Below are 14,490 nucleotides of genomic sequence, written 5' to 3'. Positions count from 1 at the left end.
TAAAACCTGTGTGTAGATTTAACTTAGAGAAACTGTCTTATCCCTTGCTTTTCCAGCTGACTTGTCCAAACATAAGTTCAGAAGCAAATGCAGGTGGCAAGGCTGTCCCCCTCCAACTGTATATATGGGATATAATTATCAATACAGAAAATCCTCTGGTTTTAAGACAAAAACAAAGCCATGAAAAAATGGCTGTAGAGGTGGGAGTGAGATAGTGGTGTTTCAAATGTGAGTAGCAATATTAAAATGATTGTTTGTTTTTTTTCCTAGTTACTGAATTTGTGTGAGGCTGAAGATACTGCCCTAATGAAACTACCTTGCTACAAAAGTCTTCCATCACTTGTACCTCTTCGAATTGCAGCCTTAAGTAAGTAAAACCTCCTATACAAGATTTGATGCAGTTAAGTGAGCAACAGGCAGTCAGCTTCCTGAGACAGCAGAAAACCTGAGCACTGGCAGACTGATGACTGCTCTCCAGAGGTTACAGTTTAATGGAGAGAATAATGGGAAGGTATCACTGCTTTCTTAATCACTAGAATTTAGTTTTCTGAAAGGAACCCAAAATATTTTAAGATTAATTATGTTATAAAGCATTAGGAAAACTATAGAATGTTAATAGAATTCTCATTCTTTTCCTCTTTCATGGTGCCTGTTGCTTTTGGCAATGCATACAGTACTCTAGCTGTCTGCAATTTGAGATGACATAAAAAGAAACTATAAGAGAAGCGGTATAGAATTAGGGTTTATTTTCTCCTCTTCTTTGAAATTGAGTTAACAAAGAGAACAAATTTACTTTGATATTTGCAGATGCTCTAGCTGCCTGCAATTACTTGCCTCAGTCGAGAGAGAAAATCATTGCTGCACTTTTCAAGGCACTGAATTCAACAAATAACGAGCTGCAGGAGGCAGGAGAAGCGTGCATGAGAAAGGTGACTGTATTGAAACAACATTCCTTTTGAGGCCATTCTTCTCTCTGCTTTACTTCCTTGGTACAAAACTTCTTGGGAAAGTTCTCGACAGGAAATATTGTTGCTCTGTTCACTTTTTGTTAGTGATGCTGATAAAAGTTTGTGTCAGATGTGTTTGTTTGGGATTTGAACTTGGCCATAAAGAATTATCCAGGTTGCAATTAAGTATTGTAAGCTCTTGGATAAGGACCATGGTAAATCTTTCAGTCTTTCTGTTCAATCTTTCCCTCTTTCTGTTGGTCTGGTCTCTGTAAATGTTTCTTCTTTTCTAAATAGCATCAGTCCTTCCTAGCAGTTTTGCAGATGTGCAGGCCTGGCTTTATTATAAAAGCTCTTCTCATGTTTCATCTTTGTTCCTAAAAGAAGTGGTGGAGACCCCAGAGTTGTTTTTGGAAAAGTAAAGCAACGCAGCAGAGTTAGACTCTGCATCACAGTGTGATGGTTACCTTAAGGAACAGGGCCATGGCTGTTCTGTGTGAGGTCAGAATTAGTGGCCTTGCCTGACACTGCCTCGTCTGTCCTGTGGATGCTACATTATCATGTAAAAAAGCTGGAAGGCCAGGGAAAGAATATTCTTTCATCATGATTGGTTGTTCAGTAGCTGTGCCTAATTCTGATTCAGTGAGATTTTAATCCGTTCTTCTAAATGAAAAAGAAAAAAGCGAATGAAATGACTTACAGCCTCTTTGTAATGCTGTGCAGATGGGCTGGCAGGGAGCAGGGAATGTCACTGCAGTGACACTGGTGGCTTGCTTTTGTTTGTGCCATTGACTGGCCAGAGGTCAGGTGTCTTTTCATGTCACTCTGGTCATGAGAGGGAATGTACTTATTATTTGTGGCTCGTTAACAACACAATTGGGTTGAGAAGGACCAGGGAGAAAATAAGGGGTGTTCTGACCCATACATCAGATTTGTCTGGTTGTTTTTTTTCCTGTGATAAACTCATGCCCACAGGATGTTTGGTTATGACAGGAAATACTCTCTCTGGCTGCTTGCAGCCAGACTCTTTTGACCTTTTGTGTTGCTCAGGATGCTTGCAGATTGTAAAACAGAAATTTGCTCTATTGCCTTCAGCCAGACTCACAGGCAGTTCTTAATATAGCAGAGTCTAAGTCGCTTGTCCATAGCTGAGTATTTAATTTATAGCTGTAGCAGTTTTTCAATCTGTCTGTAATTAAGATCTCCTACTTGATTATTTTACGGAATATGCTACTGTGTGTCAGAAATACCTCAGTGCTTCCCAAATCCATCTTGTCACTGTATATATTTCCAGCAACAGCTGTTGGTTGAACTGTTGCATTCTGAAAGAACAAAATAAAAGAAAAGTCAGCTGAGTCTATTTTAAGAAAGATACTTGCACAAAAGTCACTTCCCTCTCCACCTGTATCCTATCATGCACTCTCTTGCAGTTCTTGGAAGGAGCTACCATAGAAGTTGATCAAATTCATACCCACATGAGGCCGTTGCTGATGATGCTCGGAGACTATCGGAGTCTGACCCTCAATGTTGTGAATCGTCTGACATCAGTCACTAGACTTTTCCCAAACTCTTTCAATGATAAATTCTGTGATCAGATGATGGTAAGCCCATCCAAGTTTTTATTTTAGCTCTTCCCAGAAGAATTTTCTTCTGGCTACTGCTTTTATTGGTGAAATATCAAAGAAGTTCAGAAGTGATTCAATGTATATGTTGGAAGTAAAAGATTTTTGTTTCACAATTAATAAAAACCCCTGATTTTTGTAAACATTTTGAGTAAATTTCTGAAGGGCTTCTAAACCAAAGAGTTAAGAGATTTTTTTTTTAGTGAAGACATAACTAATTATGCTAAGGTTTGCTTGGACAAATTTATCTTTAGCAAGGCACCACCAGTACCTTTAACAATTTTACTTCCCAATGCATTAAATCCGTTTTGGTGCTTTCTTGATTTATAAAATTTTGGAAGGCATTGCCCTGTTTGTTTGCAGTGTTTAAACTGAATATGTGATTTCTTTATCCTCTTGGCATGGATATTTGACTATTTAAATGCATAGGCATGAAGCAAGTCATCAAAGAAGTGTAAGACTATCAGACTTAGGTTTTTTGTGTGTATATATATATATGTACTTATAATCCATGCTTTCTTGAATATCTAGAGGACTTCTAGCAACAGTAAACTTTTCAACCAGAGGGAATAAAAATAACTGATAATTTTTCCCTTTGTTTCCTTCAAAGAATTATTTCAACCTCTAAATTTTCTCTTGTAGCATATGCTAAAATGGAACAGTCTAATTAGAAGAATAATACTAATTACCCTCTCTTTATAGCAACACCTGCGTAAATGGATGGAAGTTGTAGTTATTACACACAAAGGTGGACAACGGAGTGATGGAAATGTAAGTTAATTTATAATGCATTTATGTGAGAAGAGAAGAAATAAGTAGTATTAATGTTTTGGAATTACAGAGCTCATTCAGTTGTAAGTGCTGCCATAACTGATTACACACTGATGCTTTGTTACAAGCTAACAAATTTGTTGACTTGAGTACTGAATATTGAATATTTTTTAGAAGTCTTAGTAAGAGGAGCTTCTTGTCTGCTGACAATGGTTACTTTAAAGAGTGTTCTGGGTTAGTGTGGGAACAGCTCAAGCATTTTATTTCCTTTCCCCCTCAGGATTTTCTGCTTGGAAATCTCTTCTTCACTGGAATGGCTGATGAGCTCAGTGGCATAATCCCCCTTTTTTCATTAATATGTTTGATGTTTGTAACGTAGCCTTTCAAAAATTATATATAATGATAACATAATCCCAGTTAATTTAAAACTTAATTTATTAAAACCAAGTTCAATATTTACTAGTTGGAAACACATTAAAATCACTCTCCCAGTGAAACTAATGGCCTCAATGTTGAAGCATGGGAAGCTGATTAGTTGTCTTAAAAATGGAAAACTGTGCAGTGTAATGTCAATACTGTGTGCTCTTAGCAATACTAAGGGGAAGTCCTGCTTCAGTGCAGTTTCCTGTACATTACCAGAAGTCCCATAATTCTATTAGTGTTTTACTAAATGCTTTTATTAAGTGTTGAGATTTATGATTGCACCTAAGAAAAAATGGGGGAATTTTATTAATATCTTTGTTTTTCAAATTAGAATGAAATTACATTGGCTTTTTATTTCCCTCAAATCATGGAAATGGCTTAATGGCTTTTCATTTCTCTTTCCTGTCATTGCAAAAAGAGCTTTTAATCTGAATTTGGTCATTGCTTTATATTAGACCTAGATATTGTCTAATGAAGTAGAATAAGATTTGTTTGTTTCAATGAAAACACTGTGCATTCTTCAGTCAACCACATTTTACTCATGTCAGAGTAGTTCTAAAGCCTTCATATTCTTCTTTTGGGATTCACTTATCCTCAAATGTGATGATTACAGGTATCTTGCAGATCTTTTTATAGCAATAGTCTTTTAAACCAGAGCGTGGCACCTCTAGAACAGTTTTTAGTTGTCCCTAAGTCACGTTTAGTTGGTAATTCCTCTGCTTTTAATGTTTTTTGTTGCGGTTTTCTATGTAATTGTGTTCAGAGAGATGTTGAGTGAGGGGTGCACACCAGACACTTGAGGAAGAATCTACTGTCACATCTTGAGGGGAGAAGTCTGGAAACATTTCAAGTAGCATTGTGTCAATGCAAAGCTGATTGAATATTACTTTTCTGCTCCCTAGTTGTTGCTCCAAAGTTTCCTTAAAAATAAAAATCCTAGGAAACTGCAGGAGGACACAGATGGCTTGGTCTTTGTACAGTTGCTGTGGCAAGCTGTGTTCACATGTCTGTATGTACATTGTGCTGTTGAGTGATTGTATCTTCTAAATGTAGAAAAACTGGTGTGGTGAAACTGGTGGTCAGTTATTGTAGCTGGCATTTTGCTTTCTCTCATTTCCTCACGATTCTAGTGAGATTCCAGCATCTGGGACACTTGTTAAAAGCAGTGCTGGGGAGTAGGTTGGATCATGCAGACTGTGTGGTTCAGTAGAGGAGGTGGTAAACACTCAGTGGAGGAGAAGATTGACCAGGAAAGCCTGATGTTCCTTACCTCTGTTGGTGCTGTTACCACCCTTTCATCCTTTTCCAGCAGCACTGGGTGAAGGTACCACTTGATGGTGTCAGGCAGTTCTCCAGCATAGTGCAGATAGTGGCTGGTCAGCAGGGCCTCTTAATCAATGGTTAAAAATTATGTGGGGTGAGTTTTCATATGTAAGTGGCAGCTACAGACAGACTGAAAACTAAGTTAGAAATGCTGCATGATAATTGATGACTATTGAAAAGATCCACATTGATGCCAGAATAACTAAGCCTTGTTCACCTAAATAATTTATGATAGTCCTGCTGTGATCTTGGGCTGTGACCTGGATGTTTAGAGAAGTGAACAAATGAAAACATAATCTATTAAGTAGTGATTAAAATCTAATTTGTTGGTTCAGAGAGTAAAATCTTTGATTTAAGTCCTTCTTCCTCTCTTCCCTGACTCTTCAAGGAAAGGCATGGGATTTTGGGTCATGTCTGGTAATTGAAAGAATAGGTTTTGAGTAGATGGTTGCCTCCAGCTGTCCTTCTTGTGAGAGGATGGAAATTTCCATGGTGAAAATTCTGTCTTATGGCCTAAGAGGACTTTATAGCTCTAGAGGACTTCATAGCTTGGTAGCTGAAATACTGAAAGTGGTTTTGTAATTGATGCTGGCCAAATTTGTCTTCAAAGGTGCTAAAATATAATTTCCTTTGACTTAATAATCTCTATTATCTTTTTATTCAGTATAAATATTTGAGCAGCTATGTCTGATCAACGTAAAAGTAGAAAAAAGGGTGCTTTTCATCCTGGTTCTTTGGAGGGCAGTTCGGAGCACGTGAGATGCTCATTGTCTCCATTCCTTTTTGTTTGAGATGAGAAAGTAACTGTGCTGAAGTTAGACTGCAGCCTGAAGAATAGCATGTACTGATTTGTACATTCATTTGATATTTTTGTGGGCTTTTTCCTTTCATGCTGTGACTTCTGTTTTGGTTCAGCGGGCCATGGAAGGGGTAGAGGTGAGAAACTGGGTGGAGGCACCAGGAACTTTTTTTGTTGTCAGAGCTTCCTTTTTTGTTGTTGTTGTTTTGTTTGGTTTTATTTTTTCTTTTAACTTGTGTTTTGTTAGTTTTATCATTGTGTTTTGGGCAGAGTGCATTGTGCCTTTGAGTGCAGTGCTGTGAATTGTCTTCTGTTTGACTGTGGCAGAGCTGTTTTGATCACGTTGCTGTTAAGGATGTTGAGCATGTTTGTACCAGGAGGAGCAGGATTTTCAGTTTCTGTGGAGGCATAAATGGTTTCAAAAGGTTTTATGTATTCTCAGCCCTGCACTTCAGTCCATGAGAGGAGTCTTGTGGGGTCTGTCTGGACAGATCAGGTTAAAAGAGTGGAACCTAATGCTTTGTGTTTAAATTCAGTTGAGAAAATGCAATGTACTTGATAAAAGTACATGGATAAATTGATAAAAATGCAATGTACTTGATAAAAGCACTGGAACTTGGTTTTAGAGAGATGGTGAGGGTGAACGTATTGTTTTGTTTTTTCCTTTCCCTTTTCTTACTGAAGGAAATCCACACTCTAGCTAACTGAAATACAGTCTCTATTTAAATCACACAGTGAAAAAGAAGTGTAAAATTATTTTGGACTCCTGGAGAATTTAATATCTAGTGGGAGAACAGAACTGACTTTTAGTATTTGCAAGATAGACTGAACAGTGCTGTGAGAAAGCTGTCTCTCTTTGTGTCTCTTCATGTGTAGTCTGGGGGTGTGGGGTGTATCTGAGATGTTTTAGGGGGGAAGGTCTGGCTGTTTGATGCATGAGCCACTTGGTGTAGAGCAGTGAGCACTCCTAACTCCCCCATCAGCAGTATCATTACAGTGTTTAGCTCTTACCTGTAAAACACCACTCTACTGGCAAAGAAAATAAAATTTAAACCATGATATTACCAGAGGGGGAAGGGCAGACTTCCACAAGTGCAGTTTTTTCATGCATTATGGTAACTAGATGCTGTATATGTGTTAACCCTTTGCATTTGGCTGCTGACTGTGCTAATACAGAGAGGATAAAAGAAGTAAGATGTGTGATACTGTTTTTATACATTATAGCCAGTAATATTTATTTAACTGTGTTTCTTTTTACCTGTAGGAAATGAAGATTTGTTCAGCAATTATAAATTTATTCCATCTGATCCCAGCTGCCCCACAGACTCTGGTTAAACCTCTCCTGGAAGTTGTTATGAAAACAGAACGAGCAATGTTAATTGAGGTAAAAGTGGAAGTTGACATTGCTGAACTTTTTGCTTTATAGTCTTCTTAAATGTCAGTATATAATAGTTACAATATTTTAAATATGGTGTGAGAACATTTGATATGCTCTTCAAGCCTTTAGGAGGTAACATTTGTCTTACACCCTTAGAAGTGAAGTTTTGAAAGTGTCAATAAATTCTCATCATGCAAGTTCTGAACACTTTGTATCTGCATAAATGCCAATTCAAATGTATTTTCCTGAGTGGTAGTAAATTAGTAGAAAATACTCTATAGTCTGCATTTTTAATTTAAGGTTTATGAATTTTTCAGGCTGGCAGTCCATTCAGGGAACCACTGATAAAGTTTTTGACACGTCATCCATCCCAGACTGTGGAGCTGTTCATGATGGAAGCCACTTTAAATGATCCACAGTGGAGCAGAATGTTTATGGTAAGCTGTGTGGGGAAAGGTGCAGGAAAAACCTTCAACTTGGCAAATCTGGTGAACAAAAGGGTTTCATCTTTTGCATTTTTTTTTCCTGTATGATCTTTTAGTCCTTAATCATGGTCTTACTCTTGGCTGCAGGGTTCCTGTTCGTGGTTTTGTATTTGTTTGTCCTGAAGTGTTGATTTTATACCTTTCCAGATCATGTAAAGCTATTACTGAAGTGTAGATGTTATTTTTATATACATGAAATATAACCTCTGCAACTTTAGTGTGGAATATAAAAGCTACAGGATGATATAACCGCCTGGTATTTCGGCTTTTAAAGGTTATTAAAATTATTTCTTCCCCTTTTGCAGAGTTTCTTGAAACATAAAGATGCCAAACCTCTGCGGGATGTGCTGGCAGCTAATCCCAACCGATTCATCACCCTGCTGCTGCCTGTGGGCACCCAGGCAGCCGTGAGACCTGGCTCCCCCAGCACCACCACAATGCGTCTCGATCTGCAGTTCCAGGCTATCAAGGTATTCATTTATCCTTGTTTGTCTCTGCCCTGGGTAGTTAAAACCCCTTCAGCTACAAGCCTCTTACATCCAGGCTTTCAACATGTGTGTGTCTACAAAAGCTCATAGAAAGCCACTTGTAAAAATGTGGAGTGTTTGTAGTCAGAGTTGCTCTGAGAAGGGAAAAGAGACTCAAATTAACTGTGCTTTCTTTGTCAAGTAGGATATGAGAGCATGACAGAGCATGATAACAGAAACAGAAATTTATTTTAATTCAAACTATTTTGTATTTCAGTCTTTCCTTTTGCTGTTGAATATTTTAGAACCCTTAATTGACCTTAAACAAGTGCTTGTATATCATTGTTTCTCCTGACAGATCTCTAGTGTGTTAACTGTGCATTTGTCTTGTTTTGCTTTGGACAGATCATAAGTATTATTGTTAAGAATGATGAATGTTGGTTAGCAAATCAACACTCCTTGGTGAATCAGCTGAAACGTGTATGGGTGAGTGAAGCTTTTCAGGAGAGACATAGGAAGGAGAACATGGCTGCAACAAACTGGAAAGAGCCCAAGCTGTTGGCCTATTGCCTATTGAATTACTGCAAGTACGTAAAAATCTTTGTCTCCTAGACCCTGTGTGCATTTTTTAAAAAATTCAGTTTTAAAAATACTGTAAAGGTATATGGGGCTACTAAAAATGGTTTGCAGTTATTGAAGAGAAAGTGTAATATATTTCATAATACTGCCATTAGCTCTAAAACCATGCCTGTGGTACTGGCTGCTCTTGCTTCTCTGCTCCTTTAAAAGATTAGTTTCATCAGCATGGTAATTTGTGTATTTTTTCACAGAAGCTTTGTATTTTATGTGTTTTCACAGAAGGAATTATGGTGATATAGAGTTACTCTTCCAGTTGCTTCGGGCTTTTACGGGTCGATTTCTCTGCAATATGACTTTCTTAAAGGAATACATGGAAGAAGAGATCCCCAAAAACTACAGTATTCCCCAAAAACGGGCTTTGTTCTTCCGGTTTGTAGACTTGAATGACCCAAACTTTGGAGATGAGCTCAAAGCCAAGGTAACTAAAGCAATTAAATCAAAGAAGCCTGGTATTTAGGTTTGATTTTCTTCTTGGGAACTAGGGCAACAAAACTCCTTACTTAAATGTCAACGAGTTTGATAATTGGCAGAGTCATTTAGGTGAAAATATCATACCTGAAGAGGAGCAATAATAAACAGAGACAGCAATTCATCTTGCTTTCAATGCTGACTGCTTTAGTTTACACTTTCTAAGAATCTTTGCCCTTGGAAGGAAGAAAGAGGGGGAAAAAAAAATCCTATGTGTGTCTTTTTCTTGGGGTTTTATTTATAATTTCCTTTTGTAACACAGTGTGTCCAGCAGGCAGGTTTGCATGTGACAGTACTTGAATGTTGGCTGCTATTAGAAGAATGGGACAGTACAGTAAAACTTTTTTTGTTTTGACTCTGTAGGTGCTGCAGCATATCCTGAATCCTGCTTTCTTGTACAGTTTTGAAAAAGGAGAAGGTGAACAGCTCTTAGGCCCCCCAAACCCAGAAGGAGATAATCCAGAAAGTATCACTAGTGTTTTTATAACAAAGGTAACAATCTCTGTTTACATTGAAGTATTTGAAAATTAAAACAAAAATTTCTTCCTCTCATTTGACTTTTCATTCTGATTTGAATTAGTTGTTCTCTTCTGAATATTATGGTCTGTTACATCAAATTGCTTCATAATGTTGAAGGTGAGATCCATCGGTGATCAGTAGGACTGGACTACAATTTTCAGTTTATGCTGTTTTCAGAACTGGAATGTGTCTTTAGAAATGGGCCTTACTTGGCTGTAATCCCAGTCTTTTTTATAAGGACAGCTTTCCATGAGCCAACATCAATGTCTTTCTAATTCACTGCTGTTTCCTGGAACCAGTCAGCAGTTATAGAATGCATGTTGTTGAAGTTGAGGGTTGGGGATTTTGATTTATTTATTTTTATAGGTTAGCACTTTGAGAGTTCCCAGATGTGCTCATTATTTAGAAGTTCACAGTTCAGGAGGTGGTTTTGTCAAGAAAGTAATTACAGATTTTTAGTCTTTTTAAAAACTGCTCAAAAAGCAAAAATTTGCGACTTTGCCTTTATAATAATAAAAGTTGTCTTTCTTTTTTTGTCAACTTCATTCCCTGTTCTTTGATCATGCCTGGAACTAGGTACTTGATCCAGAAAAGCAGGCTGATATGCTGGATTCTCTGAGGATCTATCTCCTGCAGTTTGCCACGCTGCTGGTCGAGCATGCCCCCCATCACATCCACGACAACAACAAGAACAGGAACAGCAAACTGAGGCGCCTGATGACCTTTGCCTGGCCTTGCCTCCTGTCCAAGGCCTGTGTGGACCCAGCCTGCAAGTACAGTGGCCACTTGCTCTTGGCACACATCATTGCCAAGTTTGCCATTCACAAGAAGATTGTTCTGCAGGTATTGACCGTGGGCTTGTGTTAAGTTCCATAGTGTGCTTTCTTTTATTTTAAGATTCAGAGTAGAACCTGCACGGTGGTTTTGAGTACTGAGTGTAGTTCAAACACTCCAAACAAATGCAGAAGCAGCAGGTCAAATGTTTCATACGAATTTACTTGGGAATAGGAGAGTATGGAAAGAAGTGTGAAGACAAATGAAAGCAGGAAGGGTAAGTAGTACAAGTAGACCTTTTGGTTGAATTAACAAAATTTGAAGTGTTTCTTCATTTAAGAGACAGACGCTTCAGTTGAGACACAATGTGGGGACCAAGGGAAAACTTCAGATTGGGCAGTGGAGAGGGAGGAAGAAAAGGGAATGTAAAGGAAGCAGAAATGTATGCTCTGTGCTTCTGCTGATGACGTATCATGATATTTTTAACAAATTATGGGCCTTGAGAGAAAAACTGTTTTTTAGAAAACATACATTGTAGTTTTCCTTTCTTTATAAATGCTTTGTGTTTGTAAATACTTAACTGTATTAATGTTGATGAGAAACTTTGCTGCTCAGGTTTTTCACAGCCTTCTCAAAGCCCATGCAATGGAGGCCCGGGCTATTGTCAGGCAGGCCATGGCTATCCTGACTCCAGCTGTGCCTGCTCGGATGGAGGATGGACACCAGATGCTCACTCACTGGACACGAAAAATCATTGTGGAAGAGGGTCATACAGTGCCCCAACTAGTACATATTTTGCACTTGATAGTACAACATTTCAAGGTACTTGTACTGTTATTCTGGTACTCACTGTATCTCCTGTGTCAAGGAAGTAAACAGAAGTTTGATTAGAAAAATGGCATAATCTGATTTATATGGTTTAGCTTCAAAATGCATCATTTGTCTGTAAAGATACTTGTCTATAACTGAATATAACTATTTAATAGAAAATAATTTATTAAGCTCTCTCATGATTAAAGTTAGAACTCCAAATGTCAGGTTAGAGTCTGCAAGATGAATTCATTACACATGCATCAGCAGTGTTCTTTACCAGGTCTGTGAAGATTCTCTATGAGTTCTTTAAAAAAAGTGCAGAACCATATTCTTTGCCATCCTCCAGTAATCCTTGTATGTTTGACTTTATAAATTCTGTGGTATTAACTAGATAACTATTGTCTCCAGCTAATGTATGTTGGGAAACATTAAACAAATGGGGGAATAGTGCAGAATGTCAACACAGGAACATTTTTGAAAACACCTATTAAAATGCAATCCAAAGGGACAGCTAATACACATTTTCAGGAACTGATGCCTCAATAATTCTTGAAAGAATAGATGAGTGTGTTAAAATGTACATTGAATCTCTTTAAAAAGCTTGGAAAAAAATTGGCATGATTGGTCCTCAAGAAAAATCATGACTCTTAAAAAGAACATGTTCATTTGGGTGCATAAAATCAGTAGTCACTACTGAAAGTTGTAGCCAAAATACTATTTTCAATGCATCAGTTACTTTTCCATATTGCAAAATTTGAAGTGGTACAGGTTTAGCAAACTTTGGGATTGATGACTGTTTTACAGTTTTGCTTTATTTCCACTTTGTAGTTTTTTTTGTAGAATTTTATTGGTTAATGACTAACATTTCTGTGAAACCATTTTTTCAGGTTTATTATCCTGTGAGACATCACTTGGTTCAACATATGGTTAGTGCCATGCAGAGACTGGGCTTCACTCCCAGTGTTACAATAGAGCAAAGAAAATTAGCTGTGGATCTTGCTGAAGTTGTTATTAAATGGGAATTGCAAAGAATTAAAGATCAGCAGGTAGGAAATCAAAATAAATGGGTAAAGATTGAACTGTTCCACGTTTGAGTGTAGTTTTTTTTTTAACATGCATATTGCTGATATTTCAGCCAGATTCAGATATGGACTCAAGTGCAAGTGGAGAAGGAGCAAGTTCTGCCTCATCTGCTGTTAAAAGAGGATTGTCTGTGGATTCTGGCCAAGAAGTGAAACGCTTCAGGACAGCTACAGGAGCAATAAGTGCTGTAAGAAAAAAATCTGGGTTTATTCAGAGACTCTAAGCAGTGTAGTGTAATTGTTTTTTCCACATAACTCAAAACTCCCTAAATTGAAGGTTTTAGCTTTAGAAAATATTTAAAATCTGTTCTTGTTGTTTTCCTCCTTCAATCTTGCTGATGGCTTTTGTGTTTTGTGTGCATGCAGGTGTTTGGACGGAGCCAGTCCTTGCCAGGAGCTGATGCCCTTCTTGCCAAGCCCATTGACAAGCAGCACACAGATACTGTTGTGAATTTCCTGATCAGAATTGCTTGCCAGGTAGCGAGGTTGTTCTGAGATGCCAATACCAGCGTGGCATTAGCAGCCAAACCCATAAACCCCTCTTTTCACACAGGTCCTTTTAGGCTTGGATTATTCTAATGTTTCTATACTTTGTTTTCATGATTAATTTACATATTTGGGTGATGCTGCAAAGTATGCTCGTTCTATTGCCTAGGTTAAATGACCAGAATACTGTATCCCAAAATATTTAGAGAGTTTTATAGGGAATGACTGTATCTAGGGGTAATGATTGTAGATGTATTTTCAACATCCAATATATGGAATTAGTTTCCTGCAGCATGCAGAACTAAAGCTTTTTACCAAATTTTGAGGGAATTCATTCTACTAGAATGGGGAAAATTATCTGGGTATACCTCAAGGCTGACAAATTTTATGGCTTCTGCTCCTGCAGCAGACTCAGCTGGTAAGTAGCATGGGATTTTATATACCACAGTCCACTGCACAAAGTAGATGTGCTCTTAAGTATAAAGATGAATTGAGTAAAGAGCTGCACATGTTTATGGATACCTTGCAAACAGTAAAGATTAACCATCTTGAGTATGTTCAGAGTTGTAGTAATAAAGGATGGGATTAAAATTTTTTTAAAATACACCTTTCATGGTGTAATTTGGGTGATTTGGGTTAATTAGCAAGCAATTTAGACAGCAGTTCTGGTGTTTACTATTAGTTTGCAGCTTTTTATACATTAAATACCGTACTGATAAAACTACTTAACTCATCCATTTCAGAAATAAGAAATTATATGCTTGCATGGAATGCATAATAAATTAATGAGTTGGTTCCAAAAGGGTGTCATTTTGTTAACTTTGATTAATTGCTAGGTAAATGACAACTCCAACACTGCTGGGTCCCCTGGGGAGTTGCTGTCTCGCCGCTGCGTCAACCTCCTGAAAACAGCTTTGAGGCCAGACATGTGGCCCAAGTCAGAACTGAAGTTGCAGTGGTTTGATAAGCTGCTCATGACTGTGGTAGGTAACATTTAGTCCTGTAGCTCTTTAGGTTTCCCTGGCATGTGAGATGATTGAATACTAGTGATATCTGGATATAGATTTTTACAGGACTAATCTTTTCTTCTTTGTAGTGAAATAAATAGCTCGTTAAGTGTGTGACTTGCATCAGTGGTTATAATTTGTAGAGCTGCAGTACTTACTGGTTGGTGTGTTTTTTTATTTTTGGTTTTTTTCTTAGTAGGAAGTTTTACAGATTTGATTTTATTGATGCCTAGTTTTTTGACTACATTATGGGAGTATGAAGTCCACTGAAAGGCAAGCTCCCTGTAATAGATGATACAACACTTTAAACATCATCTATATCCTCTGTTCTGTCCTTTAAACTATAACTTGTCATAAAATACACTGGTTTAGCTTAACTTCACTGATGGCCTGTCTCTGAAAAGTGTTGACAAAGAAATAAAACATCATCCTCTGTTGAAAGCATTTCTAACCAGCAGGGTTGCAGACAGATTTCATACCCTAGGAT

The 14,490-nt window shown here is 37.7% G+C and overlaps 1 protein-coding gene across 4 annotated transcripts in view; it reads left to right on the top strand.

The window, feature by feature from the left end:
* Positions 1-14,490, top strand: part of TRRAP (transformation/transcription domain associated protein) — a 77,256-nt gene that overhangs the window by 22,640 nt on the left and 40,126 nt on the right. For 3 of the 4 annotated variants that reach the window (XM_069030385.1, XM_069030381.1, XM_069030383.1), the window contains 16 exons: positions 271-367; positions 808-929; positions 2,378-2,548; positions 3,272-3,340; positions 7,150-7,269; positions 7,581-7,700; positions 8,054-8,218; positions 8,621-8,802; positions 9,074-9,272; positions 9,686-9,814; positions 10,418-10,684; positions 11,231-11,437; positions 12,316-12,474; positions 12,564-12,698; positions 12,877-12,987; positions 13,833-13,979. In XM_069030385.1, coding sequence (XP_068886486.1) covers positions 271-367; positions 808-929; positions 2,378-2,548; positions 3,272-3,340; positions 7,150-7,269; positions 7,581-7,700; positions 8,054-8,218; positions 8,621-8,802; positions 9,074-9,272; positions 9,686-9,814; positions 10,418-10,684; positions 11,231-11,437; positions 12,316-12,474; positions 12,564-12,698; positions 12,877-12,987; positions 13,833-13,979 — 2,400 coding nt within the window. The remainder of the gene's footprint in view (positions 1-270; positions 368-807; positions 930-2,377; positions 2,549-3,271; positions 3,341-7,149; positions 7,270-7,580; positions 7,701-8,053; positions 8,219-8,620; positions 8,803-9,073; positions 9,273-9,685; positions 9,815-10,417; positions 10,685-11,230; positions 11,438-12,315; positions 12,475-12,563; positions 12,699-12,876; positions 12,988-13,832; positions 13,980-14,490) is intronic. The other variant, XM_069030384.1, reaches the window with a different exon arrangement.

This window comes from Aphelocoma coerulescens, chromosome 14 (genome assembly GCF_041296385.1).
Source record: "Aphelocoma coerulescens isolate FSJ_1873_10779 chromosome 14, UR_Acoe_1.0, whole genome shotgun sequence".
Taxonomy (NCBI): domain Eukaryota; kingdom Metazoa; phylum Chordata; class Aves; order Passeriformes; family Corvidae; genus Aphelocoma; species Aphelocoma coerulescens.
Note: the sequence above shows the minus strand (reverse complement) of the source record. Positions and strands in the feature narration are given on the sequence as shown.